At 38.6% G+C, this 16,866-nt stretch overlaps 1 protein-coding gene across 9 annotated transcripts in view; it reads right to left on the bottom strand.

Moving 5' to 3' along the window:
* LTBP1 (latent transforming growth factor beta binding protein 1) overlaps positions 1-16,866 on the bottom strand; it is a 174,039-nt gene that overhangs the window by 74,767 nt on the left and 82,406 nt on the right. For all 9 annotated transcript variants that reach the window (XM_072331460.1, XM_072331464.1, XM_072331458.1 and 6 more), the window contains 2 exons: positions 11,198-11,300; positions 6,396-6,467 (listed from right to left, as the gene is read on the bottom strand). In XM_072331460.1, the coding sequence (XP_072187561.1) occupies positions 6,396-6,467; positions 11,198-11,300 (175 nt within the window). The remainder of the gene's footprint in view (positions 1-6,395; positions 6,468-11,197; positions 11,301-16,866) is intronic.

The following is a 16,866-nucleotide window of genomic DNA, read 5'->3' as shown; positions in this document are numbered from 1 at the left end:
TGGATTCTTCTGCAAGCAAAAATGAAAATGCTTCACAGCTTAATAGCCTTAGACATATCAACACAGACTTCCAAGCCTGATGTCCACTATAGCCAAGTTAAATGTTGCAAAGGGATTAGTTCATCAGCAGAGAGCTGTTCTGCTGGAGACCAGCATACATAGCTGATGGTTGGAATATCAGCCCTACAGTATTTCCCTTTGGCAGGCTCCAGATGGAAGAGTATTTAGGAAAAGGACTTCACTGAGTTTTGGCTGTGTTAACCATTATAGCAGCTCTTCAGACCACCCAGACCCAGCTGGCCTAATGCAGAATCACAGGAAGCACTAAGGTGGTGTAAAGCTGTCTGCTCCCTCTTCAGCCTTGTAGCTCTTTTGGAGGAGCAAGGACACTGTCTACCCTTTACAGATAGCAACAGAGGCCCATATTTGGTCACAGACTAAATGGAATTTGAAACATTCTTTCCTACAGAACAAAATTCACTCTTTCATCACCATGTTTAATGCAGAGAATTTATGCTCATCAAAATCATCACAGCTTGAAGTATTTAATCACACTCAAGCATTTGAGTTAAAAGCAAAATTCTAGAACTGAATGTCCATGTTTATTAATGCATTCTGGTCAAAGCAGTAATCATGTGAGAGTCCGTGATTGAAACCTACAGCAATCGCTATAAAGAAAACGTTTTTGAATGAGAAAATACAGCCAGCAAGTTCAACAACCAACCAGAGGTTATTGCACAAATTTTCAACAGCGCAAATATAAACTGAGATAGGCTGACAAACACTATGAAGTCATTTACTATTAATTAATCTCCCTTTTGAAACAGAAGGCCTCATTTTTGTACAATGCTTTTTCTACTTTACATACTTGGTACATGACTTGGGTAACAACATCAACAAATCCACCTCAAAAGACAATGATAAGGTCAGGTTTTCAAAGTCATATTATATGCATAAAGAACATAATTTCTGTATTTGCAACTTTTAAGACTTTTTTTTCGACTATGAAACAAATTCCCCCTTTCCCGAATGCTGACTTGCCCTGTTTTTTTTTTTTCCACTGAGGACTGTAGGTAGGAAAATTCTGAACAGTGGTTTGAAAATAAGAAAAAAGAATCTAGTTCCTTCTACTAGTGCTCACAGAGAGCTAAAAGCTAAATAAACCATTAGCTTTGGGTAAACATTTAACTTAAGATACAGTTTTTCTTTTACTACAGAATTCAGAATAAAAGTGGGCTGAAATATCAAAGAAATGCAACTTGAGAGAAAAACTATTTTTGTAAATAGAAAAAAAAAAAATGAAGATGCAAAGCTAGTGCCAGTAGAAAAAAAAAAAAAAGTTCCATTCCACCTTTTTCAAATGATCTTGAGTTGGATTTTGTTTTTTCCTTCCCCCTTCCTTAGACGCAAGTGGTCACATAGATGACAGGTCGTAAAAACTAAATGTGCTCCAGCTCCAGCTAGGACATCTTGATATCCAGCATGTTCCTGTAAATACTGCACCATGAAGAACTTGTAGGAGCAGAAAGCCTACTCAGGACACCACAGACCTGACAGCTGCATTGAAATATTCAGACAAACTTGTGGCTAGGAAGGAGCCAACAAGTACTGAAGACTTTCTCACATCCTCTGTCACAAGCGTTAGGTGCCAGAGGACACAAGCAGTCATAACATCTGCAGTCCACATCTGATTCCAGGCCTAACCACTATGGAAAAGTAAATTTCTGAAGGGGGACCTCTACACTTAGCTCTGAAATCAGATTTCTCATTTTTTTCAGAACCTCTTGGAGGTATGCAGACTGGCCTTTGTTTAAATAGACAAGTAATAAAATTGAATGGAAAATACCTATCTGCGTTTGATGCAAAACAAACAGCCTGTCTTTCAAAAAGAATCCCAGATTCTTAAGACATTTTGCTGCATTTAAGTAAAGCAAACCATATAGTTCAATCATATACCGATTAGCATTTGTCAAAGTATTGGGTGACTTAATTAGCAATTATTTACTATTAGCTCCTGAATGATATTTAGTAGCATCTGCCCAGATTTTCATGCGGTAAGGTCTTTGATATGTACAGTACCTCAAGCTACATACTAAGACTGGAATAATAACTTACAGGAAGTTCTAATATAATAGAATAGTTCTAATAATTCAGTTTCATAGGTGTACTTTAAATTTCCTTGGGAGGGTACGTGACTGAATGGTCTCCAAAAAGGCGCAATATGAAGGCATAATTTTTTATTCCCTTTACAATCTTGAGTTACAACTGTATCTACTGACAGCTCAGAAAATACTGTTCCTGCTGTAACTTACATTGCAAAAAAACTCCAAAACATTCAAGAAATATATAACATTCAGGGTATACTGCCTCTATTCTCATTGTTTCAATAGTAATTTGATTTGTGAGAACAAGGTTAGGTAAAAGAAACAAACAACAAGGTTTGGTTGGCAATGAAAGCTTTGCAAAATATTCTCTAAAAATTACAGGGAAAAAACAGTTTCTTATTCTAGGAAATGACCTACTGATTTCTGTGTGCTAACAGAGCAACAGCAGGAGAAATCAATCCAAATCATTTTGTGCTTCTGTGTGGAATTTACTGGAACACAAATTTGCAGAGCCAGACTTTTCAAACACATAATCAATGTCCAAACAATAACCTAGCCCAGTTTCTGGAGATACATTTATTTCACGATGCTATCATCATAAAATAACTTATTTGAAAGAAGTTTGTTGACTTAGTAACTAAGCAACAAAAATTAGCATTTTTTGATGCTAAGCTCCTTTAAGCAATAAAATTTACATATATGTAAAAGAGAGAACATTTATTACTGTATCTTACAGACAAACGTAGAAGGGCAGAATGTACCTTCAAAACTTATTTTAGATCATGATGAAATCAAGGGAAAAAATCTTCAAGTCCCCAATGCATATCACTGCAGAATTTGATCCAATAACACATATATACTAGTTTCTTTGAGTGATTTACATTGAATTTTAAGCAAATGAGGGCTTCTCAGTAAAGTTCAACTTGCCTCTTTGCTGAAAAACAACAAAGATTCAGGTATTTTTCCAGTCCTTCCAGATAAGACTTTTAAAAGTGCTCTATTGGCACACATCAGTTTCCCGAAAAAGTAATCCAAATTGTTTTTACCAGCTGTTTTTTTCATCCTGTTTCAGTTTTCCAAGAAAACCATTAGCAGAAGAAGGAAACTGTAAGTATAATTCTAAACAGGGAACCAGAAAATAGGACCGTGTATGCATTCTGACTAAGAACTTTCAACTCTGATAAACTCTACTTTGTCTTCAGTGACAGCCTACGGGCATCTAGGCATGTACATGTAATAAATCATCCAATTGAAAAGATAATTACTGAGGGGAAAAAAGCTTCCTTGATTGCGATTATACTAAGCTGTTCTAATTAACATACCCACAGATGACTCTTTGTTGTCCTACATATACATCAGAGAGAAGAATGATTCATTACTTCAGCTCTCTCACTTGAAAGGAAAAAGAAATCAGGATCTGGTTATTAATCATGCTAATACCACACAGGCTTTGTAAACTAAGGAGGCTTTTGACTGCAAAACCAATGTAGAGCAAATGGTTAATTAGGCTTTTAGGCTGGAGTTTTCAAAGGCAGTGAAAGTTGGATGACATCTAGGTGAAAACAGCACTCTCTTTAAGCTGCAGGCAAGGATTCAAAAATATATCCCTATTATTATTTGGTCTGGCAGTACTGGCCCTTTCTGAGAATGGGCACAGCATGCACGCTCTTTCAGCAAAGAATAATCTAATTAAAATGTATACTTGCATACGAACATGCTGTGCAGCTCCTTTCCAATTTAATTGTAACGGCTGTTACAAAAAAATGAGCGCTCCCTCGCCAGCAGCTTAAACATTTTTCTCTTCACAGTTACTGCTGTTGCTTTGCTCAAGTTCTTGAGACAGAGAGCTATTTCTTCATTAGCTCCGTTCTCTTTCAGAAAAGTGTGTCTGCTTCAGATAAACACAAAAAGGACGCTTTTGCCTTTGAGAAGCACATGTTAATGGCCATTTCAGGACTGAAATATACCCTGCAAGCAAGCTCTTTCACAGATGAAGCCAGTTTTCCTGATGACTGCTCAAAGGTCAAAATCCTGACCCTCTGAGAGAAAAATGGTAATCAATTAATCCTGTCTTTGCTTCATGGGCATTCCTTCCCTCTAGTCCTTCCTTATTTGTACTGCATTTCCAGAGCATGTTGGTGAGTAAATTACTGAGAAGCCACCCAAGTCTCCATACTGCAAAGTGAGAAAGTTGTAGCAGACACCACCTCTGACCCTTTCAGAAAGTTAAGAAATTGCTCCCATCCTTAGTTAATCAACAGTCTCCTTCCTAGTGGGATTATCTGACTCCCACTCTCTGATTTAATTCTAAGTTTCCATTGCATAACTACAATCATATTCTGAGTCTACCCTTTTTTTTCTTCCAGGATAATGGTAGCAGAAATAAAACAAACTCTTTAAAGCCTAACATTTCTTGCAGCATTGGTTATATAGCACAAAAAATGTGTCAAGATAAAACTAGCAAAACCCAGTAAAACAAACAATGCTTATAGCCTACCAGGTACTGCTCTATTGCCACACACTATCATGGCAAGACTGAATTCCTTCCTACCTAGAAACATATGTTCTTCTTCTCTGTCAGCCTATTGCTGCTCTGCAACAACTTCCTGGAAACATTTTTCTTCCTGGCAAACTACTTCTGGCAGCTTTCACAGGAATCAGACCACTTTCCGTCTGTAGCCCCTGATTTGGGATCTTGGTTTCCATCTAGTAATGTTTGCCAACAAGTAGATAAGAGGATCTTGAAAAGAATTGAATGCCCTATTCTACTTTAAATGTTTGCTGGGTTGCTGCTGTCTAGGAATGTCAAACTGTCAGGTTTGGGCTCAACTACTGGAGATATCATAAGTTCCTGTCTTGCCTGGACCACGTTGAGAGGGATATATGATGATACGGGTGCACGTTACCTTTCAGACACTTTATAGCCTCTCTTCTACATATTCTGAAAAAAAACGCATAGCTAATATACAGAATGAGACAATTTTGAAATGTCTGAAATATATCACCCACCTGTCCATTTGACATATGAAAAGGTGGTCCTTGGATGCCTTATATTCACATGCCTTATATCCACTTTTTCACTTTGCAGTCACCCTCACTACAAATCCACCAAAATCTTCACAACCCTTTTGTTTACTAGAAGAATGCTACAATTTCTCTCTGTAGATCAGGGAACTAGCTCTTGAGTTGCAATTTGCAGCTCTCCTCCATTTAGTTTCTCAGTATTTTGACCCAATTTTCTCTCACAATCCTCCAAGTGTCCCTATCCTCCACTAGGTAGGGAACTGAGCAGCAGGTAGGCTAACAAGCCTGACAGAGCAATTTTCAGATAGTAGCTCATATCTCTCTCAGAAATGGAAGCAGCAGCAAATAATGATGCATTTAGTGATATACAAACCATACTGTTTTGTTTACTAAAAATGATTTATTTTTGTAGCAGTCTGATATACCACTTCTTCATCCATACACTAAGAAAGCTTTCAGTTGAAATGTCAATAGACCTAAGCATATGGAGCACATGTCCACAGTTATCTGTTCAGTTTCCTCAGGCAGAGATGCCATAGGCTGGGAAAAACCAAATACCCTGAGGCTCTTCAGTGTAGCTGTATGACTCATCATGCAGCTCCCACGCCCCTTTACGTCTGGGGCTTGATAACTTTCGTGATTACAGCCTGGAGATACAAGGCATGATTTTGAAAGTAATGCAGCATATACACCCTATCTCCATAGAACTCTTGCAAGTACATGCTTCAGTATGTGGTTCATGCTGTTACATAGCAGCCAGGTATGCATGTTTTTTCATATTGACTTGCCAGTGCTGTTATCTGGCTACAGTCAATACTGTTGCATCTCACCTCTGAAGTCCAAAATAACAATTCTCTATATGTTCTATAGTATAATGGCTATAGGAATTCTTCTCTGTTGTGAATTCCATATGACTTAACTGAGCCAGTCTGAAGGTGCATGGTTTAGCAAAATAACTGCATTTCTACTGAAAAACAAAGTAAGCAAATCCTTATGAAGTCATTTTCATACATCAAAGAAAATGAAAATATGCACAGAAGTTTCTGAACATTTTTATTCTGGAGTAAAGGACACTTTATAGTGTTGTCAGTATTCGGAAAGAGTTAAATGTGTGTATATATACCTACACATGGATAGATCAATCCCCAACATTTTTCCCAAATACAAATAGATTAGATTCAATCAGCTAAGTCATAAATATCATTGGATCTATCACACAAAACCAGTACTTAAAATAAACACTATCAGCTGTGGACACTGTCATACCTTGACAAAACGTAGCATTGATCCTCTTGTAGCCTTGTGGGCATTCTGTCATTGGACTGTATCCATGGTAAGCTGAACAAAAAAATTATATCAGTTAAATACTGCTGATCTGTATGCTTATTTAGAGAACATGACAACCAAGTTATTACCAAGTTATTATGATAACCAAGTTATTATTATTATTATACAAGTTATAACTGTATTGTTCTGTAACTCAATACAGAAATTCAAATACGTGTAAACTTAATTTGATCTTCTGAATGTATGCTGCTAACATCTTCCATTATCCACTCAAATTTGCTCTCAATTAAAAAGGTGACATCTTTGAAATCATCCTGACTGTACTGAAAAGTCAAATAATTACTTCCACAAACCTTCAAATGTTGAGAAAAAGAGAAAAGATAAGGATTTATGCTGGGAAGTCAATGGTTTTAGAAGTGAAAAAATAGCTTTAGAAAGCAAAAATACACACATGCAATGTTAAACAAATTGCAGCACACCCTTTCTTTCACCACAGTGAATTAAAATTCTTTGAAATGCATAGGAAACAGAAGCAACTAAACCTCTAAATCAAGACAAAAAGAAGAAGAGAGGGCACATCTCTGATTTACCTAACAATGTTTCTGAATTTTGGAAGACTCTGTGACTTATTGGCTGATCAGTGGAAACTGCCGAGAGTGTAGCAGCACGGCAAAATACAAAGTTCGATCCTGACAAAATAGGAACTGTTCTGCTAAGTAGATTTTTCTTTTCATTTCTTTCCCTGTTAAGAAGACTTTTATTTCTGTTTATTGTTTCTTTCTTCCACTTAAGGTTGCCTTTGAGACTACAGAAAACTGCTTATTGATTCTTAAATTGTTCCAGAACAACAAATGAGACCAGTAACTTCTTTGCATGTTATGCACTAAAAGCTAAGCTCTTGACAAAATCCAGTACTTTGTCAAACACAGATCTAACGTTTGGCGCTATGACCACTACAGTGATCTTAGTAAAGAGACAAGAGCTTTTCATAATTTGAATGCTACAACAGGATACATTCAACATTTGGTCAGAATTTAAAAGTTAAGCTGGCCAAAAAAGAAAAAAAAAAGAAAAAAAGAAAAAAAGAAAGAAAGCATTACTTTCCGCCTTTACTGTACACAATCTCTCCAATTAGAACAGAGTGAGATGATGACTTCATTTGGCTTTATTTCACATGTGATGCCTGAACCACACATTCATCCCTACAGTTTGGTTCAAAACTGGAAGTCAATCCATTACAAGGACAGAATGAGTAGTATCCTGCAGCTCTAATACAGTACGAGCAGAGTTCTTTCAGTTGCATGTGGAGAGCAGCCTGTAAGCTGCATTGGGCCTTTTCCAGTGCCACAATGCGTTTTCCTTTCCATGGTGACTCAGCTGCTCTAGAAAGCGTAATGGTGGAGTGAGGTCAGAGACTTTAATCTCTCCATCCCTACTCATTCTGCTCCCATACTGAACAGGAAAAAGCGGCTTACTGGCAGCTGTCTTCTTCTTTGTACTAAGAGCAGCAACATAAGCAGGTCATAGCAGAGTACGAAGCATGTGCAGTGATGGCTAGACATCCATGTGGGAGCTGGATGCAGTCCTACATTACTTATCCTTTACTCACTTAAACAACCTGTTTATAATTATTAACTGTTACCAAGAAGCCTGAACAATCATTTCCCATGTAACACAGAAATGAAGTTTGTTTTAACGATTTTTTCTGTAGAAGTTCACAGAAATAGAGACCTTCTCCAAAAATTCTTCATTTATTTTTCCGTAACACTGAATAATCCATAGACTTAAAGACACAGGAATTGTCCCAGGCCAAAGCACTAGGCTTTGCAACAGGACTGGTCCCTGACTGAGCAATGGATATTTAAAGCTTATATAAAAGGATATTTAGGCCCAGATCCAGATTGTAAAGTTCCAGTTGTGTGCCTAAGTTCAAATTGGACATCTATAAAACTTTAAGATGCTGTAAGAACACTTAAACTCCTGCAACACTTCAAATTTGATCACTTAAGTTTCTAGAAATCTGAAAATACACTATTTACACCCATGTACATTTTCAAAAGTTACTGCATGATTGAACAGCATCATGCTTAAAGAATTTCTAAATAAGATCTAGAATGATAAATTGCAGATACTTCTGTCAAAGCCTGACCAGTTCAGTTAGTGAACGTTCTTAAAACAAGCACCTACCCAATCATACTTGTGGTATAATGCAGTGGCAGATGACACTGTATTTTAATCTCTAGAAAACAGTATACACACATTTTCTCCTCCCTAAGAATGGGAGAAAGACAACATTCAGTGAGAGCTCCCACCTATAAAGATGAGAAGCGTATCCCACGTAATTTGAAACCCCTACTTTGCAGGAATACCTTAATCTTAAAAACACCTTAAGAACAGGGTTATTCTAAGAAACATCATCATCTGTCTCCTCTTGAAATTACAGTTACTTCCAAAAATCAAATCCAAATTAGTCAGAAGGCAAGAGTAAGTATGTTGTGTTGAGGGACATGGTTTAGTGGGAGCTATTGGTGATAGATGAACGGTTGGACTGGATAATCTTTTAGGCCTTTTCCAACCTTGGTGATTCTATGACTCACATTATTAACAACACCAGGAAAGAGGCTGAATTCCCATTCCTGTTCCAAGAATTGTTTCTTCATTTTATGGATTAGAGTATCTCCCTCATAGGTATAAAATGTACACTTCAAACTCTTCTGGCAGATAAAGGAACTCTCAATTGCCCTGTCTTGAGAAAACGCGTTAGCCACTAAGGATTTATATGAAAATGACAATGCTCCTCTCATTAGTATTTACAAAAGTTACTCAACGCATTGATAAATGGTCATGGAGGTTATAGGGCTGTACATCCCAGGTGTGTTCAGGCATTTCTCTGTACCCTCTAGGAGGAATCTGGAGAACAGGATTACAAAGGTGGTTTGCCCCCATGTTTCCCTACTGGCTTAACAGCATACAGAGCATTTTGGTGTTAAGTAGCTTCCCGAACAGCACACTGCCCAGACTGGCTTCTAGGCTGCAGAAGTTTGTTTTTTACTGAAGCTATGAAGAATCAGCACATGGACTTCCCTTGGACCTAGGCACCAGAAATTTATATTAGTTCTTAGAAACACAGAATGGTTTGAGTTGGAAGGGATCTTAGATCATCTAGTTCCAACCCTGCTGCCATAGGCAATTTTCTGGAGGCAAATCTGGATGTACTAAGCAATACATTCTGCACAATCACATAATTCTGATGAAAAAAAACTTTCAGCTGTGGTTCAATTGCTACTAATTTGGAGAAAGCTATACAATCAGGATGCATTTCACAATTCATGATGATATTACACTAATACTAAAGTCCCCTAACACAGACATTATCCCAAGCATACTTTCTTGTGGAAGCAAAGCCAAAGGTAAGCATACTCTGAAAGATAAAACTTTAATGTCTCAATCTAGCAGATCAGACTGAGTCTATATATAAACTGGTGCAGACTCTTCTGTGGAAAGAAAAGTCAGAGAAGCAGTAGTCAAAGTAGATTTTCTTCTGGAATTATATTTATTACATTACACGTGTGGACAATAATATGTTTCCAAAATATCAAACACTGAACATGCTTCTCCCAGGCAACAAACAGGACCCGAGGAAATGGTCGTAAGTTGTGCCAGAGGAGGTTTAGATTAGACATAAGGAAAAGCTTTTTCTCTCAGAGAGTGGTCAGGCATTGGAATGGTGGACGGTGGTGGAGTTGCCGTCCCTGGCAGTGTTCAAGAGGCATCTGGATAAGGAGCTATGAGATATGGTTTAGTGGCTTGTGCTAGCAATGGTAATGGGAGGATGGTTGGACTAGATGATCTTGTAGGTTCTTTGCAACCTTGCTATTCTATGATTCTATGATTATAGCAATACATGAAGGAGTACTTCTATAGGAAGTAGCTATCTGTAGGAGTAACAGTAGCCTAGGAGACCAAGATAATGGCTGCAACTCCTTGCACTGCATTTGGCTCAGTAAACAAGGATCTACTCTGTTTGCAACTTCACCTTTTTATTCTCTTATTGAGCAATAAAATATTAAATGTCAGAAGTACTGCTGTTTTTGTGCAATAACTGTATCATTCATAAACATATAAGAGACTACCTGCACTTCACATCCAAAATTTCTTTCTCATTACAACATAATTTCAAATCGTAAGAAACCAGTGAGGAAAGTCTTCATCACAGTTAAAATGTCAAGGAAGAAACTTCAAAACAGAGCAAATATATATATATATATTAATTTAGAGCCAATTTAGAGCCTAGAAAAATTTGAGTCCAAACTCAAAAGTTCATCTACAGTCTCAAGAGGTCACTGCGTTCTCTCCAAGCAGTAACTGGCGCCTCTATAATTTAACATTTCTGTCCAGACTTAAAAAAATATAATTAAATAAATCCAGCTGGAAGAGGCAAGATGACTCAATGTCATGACCCTTCTTGAGAAAAATGCAACTGTGCATCACTGCCTTAGAGGAAGAGGAAGAAGCAAGAAAAAAAAAAAAAAAAGGGAAAAACCACAACCATGCTAGCACTGTTGGCTGTGCTGAGTGCCTGTGTACTGTAACTGCTGGCATGCAAGAGAATTCCAGTTTCTACAACCTGCCCCTAATCAAAGCATGGTGTGTTCTTTCTACTATGTTCCTTTTCTTTCTTTCTCGCCAAAACCAAAAAAACGACAACAAAAAACGGCAATTACTATTTGAGAAAATGTTACAAACTTGTCCAGAGAATAACAACGAAGAAACACACTTACATGGCTTTTTGGGACACTTCTGGCATTTGTTAAACCCCCAGGAAGTACCCACAGTTCCACAGCAGTCTTCTTGCTTTGAAAGGCCGGGAAGTGCTTTGCCACACTGGAAAAGTTAGGTAAAGAATACTCAGGTTAGGGCTGCTGTATGATGGTCACCTCTAGGATAATGTCCTCTTTCAGTCATCTTGGGACAGATTCTTGCCAGTGTAATTGAGACACCCAAGAATGACTGGTGCTCTTAGCCCAAGCTTAAATAACGTTCATGAATAGCTCTCTGCACAGGAATGAGCAGGTTTGGTTACGTTATTACCCTCCTCTGCTTCAATGTGAAAAGAAGGTAAAAGAGAAGAAAATAGACAGTACGTTATTCTTCCACATAAAAACGTCTTCCTCTGCTTTTTCAAAAGCCACGTACATTATCTTTAACAAATTACTCTTTTAAAAAAGTAATATTTTTAGGAGTATAATTGATTTCTATATTGCTCTTTCCTATCTGTTAATAAGGCTCAAATTTCTGTCAGCTCATGTTTAATGTTTGTGACCAGTTACTGAAAATTGCCAAATTATTATGAAATATTTTGCTGTCCAGATACTGAAGAATTATGGAATATATAAGATGACTCATGTCAAAGTTGGTGATATGTATTACTCAGAATGTTTCATGCAAATATTTAAGCCTATCTTGCAATCATTCCTGAGCCAAATACTCCCTGAATTTATTTTTTCCTGATTAAGAAACAAAGTTAAAATGTATTTCCCTATGTGAAATGAAGACATTATAAAGCACATCTACACTTGTCAACTAGGTACAAAATCAAAGTACTCAAAGTATGACAGAAGCGCACAACAGGTGCACTTTAAAAGCAAATACTGATATAAATAGGCACTGCAGCAAATAATTCAAATGTGTGGAAGTATGAATTCACACTACAGTGAATGAACCTTCCCTGATCTAACTTTTTGTCCTGACCAAGTATAAAAACCTCTGAACCAAATGATCACCGATGTTTATCTTTCAGCTCAAAATAGCTGCTTGTCCTCCAGCACAGGCTGCACGGCCTTGTGGTTGCATTCACTCATACTGGTAACCCTGTCACTCTGTAGTGGGGATGCATGCTGAATACACTGACAGCTTCCTCTCAGCTTCCCAAATTTCTTATAGTATGCTGATGCTCATGGGCCACTGATGTTCCTAAAGTACAAAGTTATTCAATGAGGCTTTGCAGTGTACCATACAGTGCAGAGCTCTAACCTATCAGTGGGTTCCTTCTTCCTATGAGGAGGACTGGCAAGGTGCTATCACAGCCATCTTCTCAGCCCTGTTCTCACACGTTCCCCAGGAACATTCTGAAATATCTCAGCCACAAAGCAGCATAATTTAAACATCAAATAATCCATGTCTGAGCAGCCGGGAGCATCCTCTGCCCAAGCCTCCTATATGAGATGGAGCTTTTAGCATTACAGCAAAGTTACTGTGTGCTTCTGCCCATCATCCCTATACAATAGGGGGTAGCAGCACTCGTGCCTTCAGCCACATTATGAGGTGATACATGCACAGCAAAAAGAACAGTGCACCTGGACAGGTTAGAAGATACTCTGTAGAAGCCTGCTTTCACAAGACCATTTGCGGAGTGTCTTGTACCAAATTTTCCCATGTTCCAAGGGGAAAACAATTGTGCCCTAGATTGTATTTGGCTGGATTGTATCTAAGCTTTTCAGACGCAGGCCCGAGCATACACTATGTGATAACATCTTTTAGGCTATCTTGCTTTCTGCTGGCTTGCAAACTGGCAGGATTAGTACATGACTGACCACTCCTGATCTTTCAGTTATGCTCTGATCTGGTTTCAGAAGCAACTGTCAGTCAGGCACAAAGGCAGGCCAGGTGCAAGAAGAGGGAATTCTACACACTTCCAGTCTGCTGCAGCACCTCAGCTCTTCTCAAAATGGGAACTAACTGAGGATTACTAATACTGTCTCCATTACTGGAGAGGCAACTGATGGCAGTTCATCAACTGTCTGGAGTGGCAACTGATGGCACCCCAATCAACTGAGAGATGGCTGATCAATCAAGCATCAACTGACTGATGGATAGTTGGCAACTGATGGCACTCCATCAACTGACTGGAGTGCAACTGAAAAAAAAAAGTACAGAAATCACATGATGTCTTTACACTGCACCGTTTTTTTCCAAGTTCAATGTAAAGCTCTCATGCTCTCAGTAGACTGTTCTACTTTATTTACATCAGCTAAACTCATTTCATAGAACAGGTATTGATTCTCCCATGTTGAAACCTCTTAGACTCAAGTCATACACTGTGGCAGTTTGTGAGAGACTGCTCAAGCAATTTCTACTCAACTCTCTCTCCCCACCTCATGCCTCAGTTTTACAACTCTTCTTCCTCAGAAAAGAAGTGGGAGGAATTGAGGCTGATGCTGCACCTCCCCTTATGATCTCAGAAACTGAGCATTTGGGCAGCCAGGCAGATAATGTAACACCCAGTGCTCCTCACAAGGTCACAAGCCTCAAGGACGCATTCCAGCAGTGCGCACGTGAAGAGGCAAGCAAGACTGCACTAACATGACAGCCAACAAACTGTCCTTAACTAGTGCTTCCCCCCCACCCTAAAATAGAAAAGGTGTCATTTTTATGATTGTAAATGAAAGGCAAAATAAAGGTTAAAAAATAGAAAGGAAAAAAAAAAAAAGGAAAGAAGGAGGAAGATGGACTGAAGCCCGTTTTGAGTTTAGGTGTGGTGCTATAGCATTTGCTCTCTACTGAAAATCACGATCTCTGTGGTCATAACTTTTTCAAATTTCCATAAAAAACCATGAGCAAAAATAAGGATGCCAAAGTCTGAGTCATCTGGCAACTGTGGTTTGTAGTCCTGTCAGTAAAAACTGGCAACGTTTAAAGCTGCTGCTCCCACTGCCTCTATGGTGAATTAAAGCTTGAAGAATCAATGATAATTTGGTTAGCATCCAGATCATTGTAGAAACTGGCCAGTGAGGAAAAGCAACTGCCACATGGGGCTCTTTGTGGTGTAAGGCCTGTGTAATTTTGGAGCTATGTATCAGAAAAAGTGATTGCTCTGTAAAGTACTAAGCCAAGCAGAAAAAGCGTGTTCTTCTATGGCTAATAAACCCTAATTTCTCTGGTACCTCTAACAGCACATCAGACACTCTCAGTACTCATGGCATCGCACAAGCTGTTTCTGAGCCAGCAACAATTTCTTAAGATGTTCCTCCCTTTCTCAGGCCCTAAGCATTACTGAATTGAAGCTCTGTTTCTAGAGGTCTCAAGAACTTTTAGGTAATTTCTCTCCTCGTCAAAAATCTTATCCACTTCCTACCACTGGGAAGAACTCATTAGTTCTTCAGACAGTCTATTCCAGTCTCTGAGTCACAAGTGACTGGAAAAGTCACTTGGGGGAATCCATGCCTATTTTTAGTTTGTCTCACTATTCAATACAACTCCAACACATAAGCATTGGCCTAAAATAAGCAGCGAAGCTAAACACGTGCACGTAGCTTGTATTATGCATGAAGGTGATGCCATTTTCTAAGCTTAGGTTCACAACTTTCTATCCATCATCCATACATATTTTAAACTAATCCAGCCAGTATTCCTGAGGGCTTCTGGAAAACTCCTCACAGAGAGAGAACAGATTTTCATGAATGATACATCTGTCACAAGGTTACGGTTTTGAGATGATTCTTATTGGCTCAGAAGGCAAAAAAGTCATGAAGGACTGGTATAAAAGAGCTTAAACTGTGCTGAAAGGGGCTCAGCAGTAGCAGCAGTATGAAGCACACATGGTACTGCTATAAAACAAAGTTCTTCCAGGGTAAAGCATTCACAGACACTGAAAGTATTGTTTCGAGTCCACATATTTTCTCCATGCATGCCTGGGCTTCTATGCCAATATTTTATATAACCGGAGGAAGTACCAAATATTCCCACTGTTCGACTGGAATTCTGGCTGACCCTGTGGTGGTGCACAAAGGCAACCCCAAGCCACATCACCTCTTTGTTCCCTCATCCAGCCTCTGTCCCAGCCCCACAGTGCTAACAGTGCTTGAGTGTGCACCACTACTAGAGTTTAATATCTTTTCCAATGCTTGGGAAAAGGAAGGATTACATCCTCAAAATCCCCCTGCTAAGGCAGTAGGAGGAATGTATTCAGCTCCTGTTGAAGTGCAGTAGGGAGCCCAGTCCAGCAATTAGTGTCAGGACAGCCACGAAGGGCTCTGATAAAGGACCAGAAGGTTTCCTGAGACTCTCACTCCTGCGTGACCCATCTACAAATCCCTGTCACGAGCTATTAGTTAAAACCACAACACAGGCATAAATAAAGGAGTGTCACATGATTAACTATGATTGAAATCGATAGGTGCTTTGCCCGAGTTAATAGCTAATGACTCTGGGATTCAGCTCAAAAGACCGCATTTCACATACCACAATAGCAAAAGAGAATGGATACACTGTTTAACTTTCTGTAAACTATTCAACAGGCACAGACCTTGGATTGTTACTTCTTTCTCATTTTTTTCCTTCTATAGGTATTACAAACAGAACAGGAAACCCCGAACTTAATAAACCCTATTACTGAAACAATTAACAAACACACTTAATTAGTGTTCTGACCATGGCTGAGTGACAGGTTGATACAAATGAGGAGCATTATCCGCTCTAGCACTGGCACACTAGCAGCCATTGTCTCAAAAGCAGAAGAGAGAACTTAAATACTTCCAGACTTTCTAAAAGAACTGGTAAAGAATTTGCTTTGGCTTAACTAGAACATTCTTCTTAGGCAAGCAAAAATTACCCAGCTTTCTTCCATTTGAGTAATTAGAACAATGTTTGGTGTTTCTGGTATCTGATACATCTTTTAATCTTCTGATACTTCAGAGTATTGATTTTGCAAAAAATCTATTGTGAATGAAGCATTAATCCTGCAAATGAATCCACACTGATTTCTGACAGTCTATTTGTTTAAAAACTTCAGAAGCCAAACCATGAGCTTCAAGGAATTCCAGACAGTTATTTTATTTTATGAGATGGTATTTTTAAGACTATTCTGAAGAAAAAAAAAAGTTCTTTAGAAGAAGGAAAAAAAGTGCCAGTATGAAGCAGAAAATTTTACTTCCATCATTTGTTCTCAAGAATACATATATAGAAGTTCCTTTCATACAGCTGTCAAAAAAGGTAAAAGGAAAAAGGAAAATCCCTGAAATTTACCTCAAAAGCAAATGTTTAAGAAATCTGAAGTTCACCAGGGATATTTCTATGGCTGAGCAAATGACTTCAGTTGGCATATTACTATTGTCATCACCTCCAGACTACACGTGCTATGAACATACAGCATACAGTAGGACAGATAAGATGAGGTCATGCACTAAAAACAATCAACATACTTTGCAACTCAGCAGTGACCTCAGTCCTGATCCTAAAAATTGCATGAGCGCTCTCTAAGTTCAGTACATGGTCACTGTGTGTCCTCATGTCAACCAAGTTAAGTAAACGCCTGATGATTTGCAGTCAGAATTTACCATGATACAACACTGACAGTTCCTGTGTTTTTCTGGCTGTCACCTACCGCTTGGATTATTTTGTATTCTACCAATTCCAACAGCAGAGTGGAGGGGGTTGCTCAAATCAGGATAAA

This window comes from Excalfactoria chinensis, chromosome 3 (genome assembly GCF_039878825.1).
Source record: "Excalfactoria chinensis isolate bCotChi1 chromosome 3, bCotChi1.hap2, whole genome shotgun sequence".
NCBI classification, from domain to species: domain Eukaryota; kingdom Metazoa; phylum Chordata; class Aves; order Galliformes; family Phasianidae; genus Excalfactoria; species Excalfactoria chinensis.
Note: the sequence above shows the minus strand (reverse complement) of the source record. Positions and strands in the feature narration are given on the sequence as shown.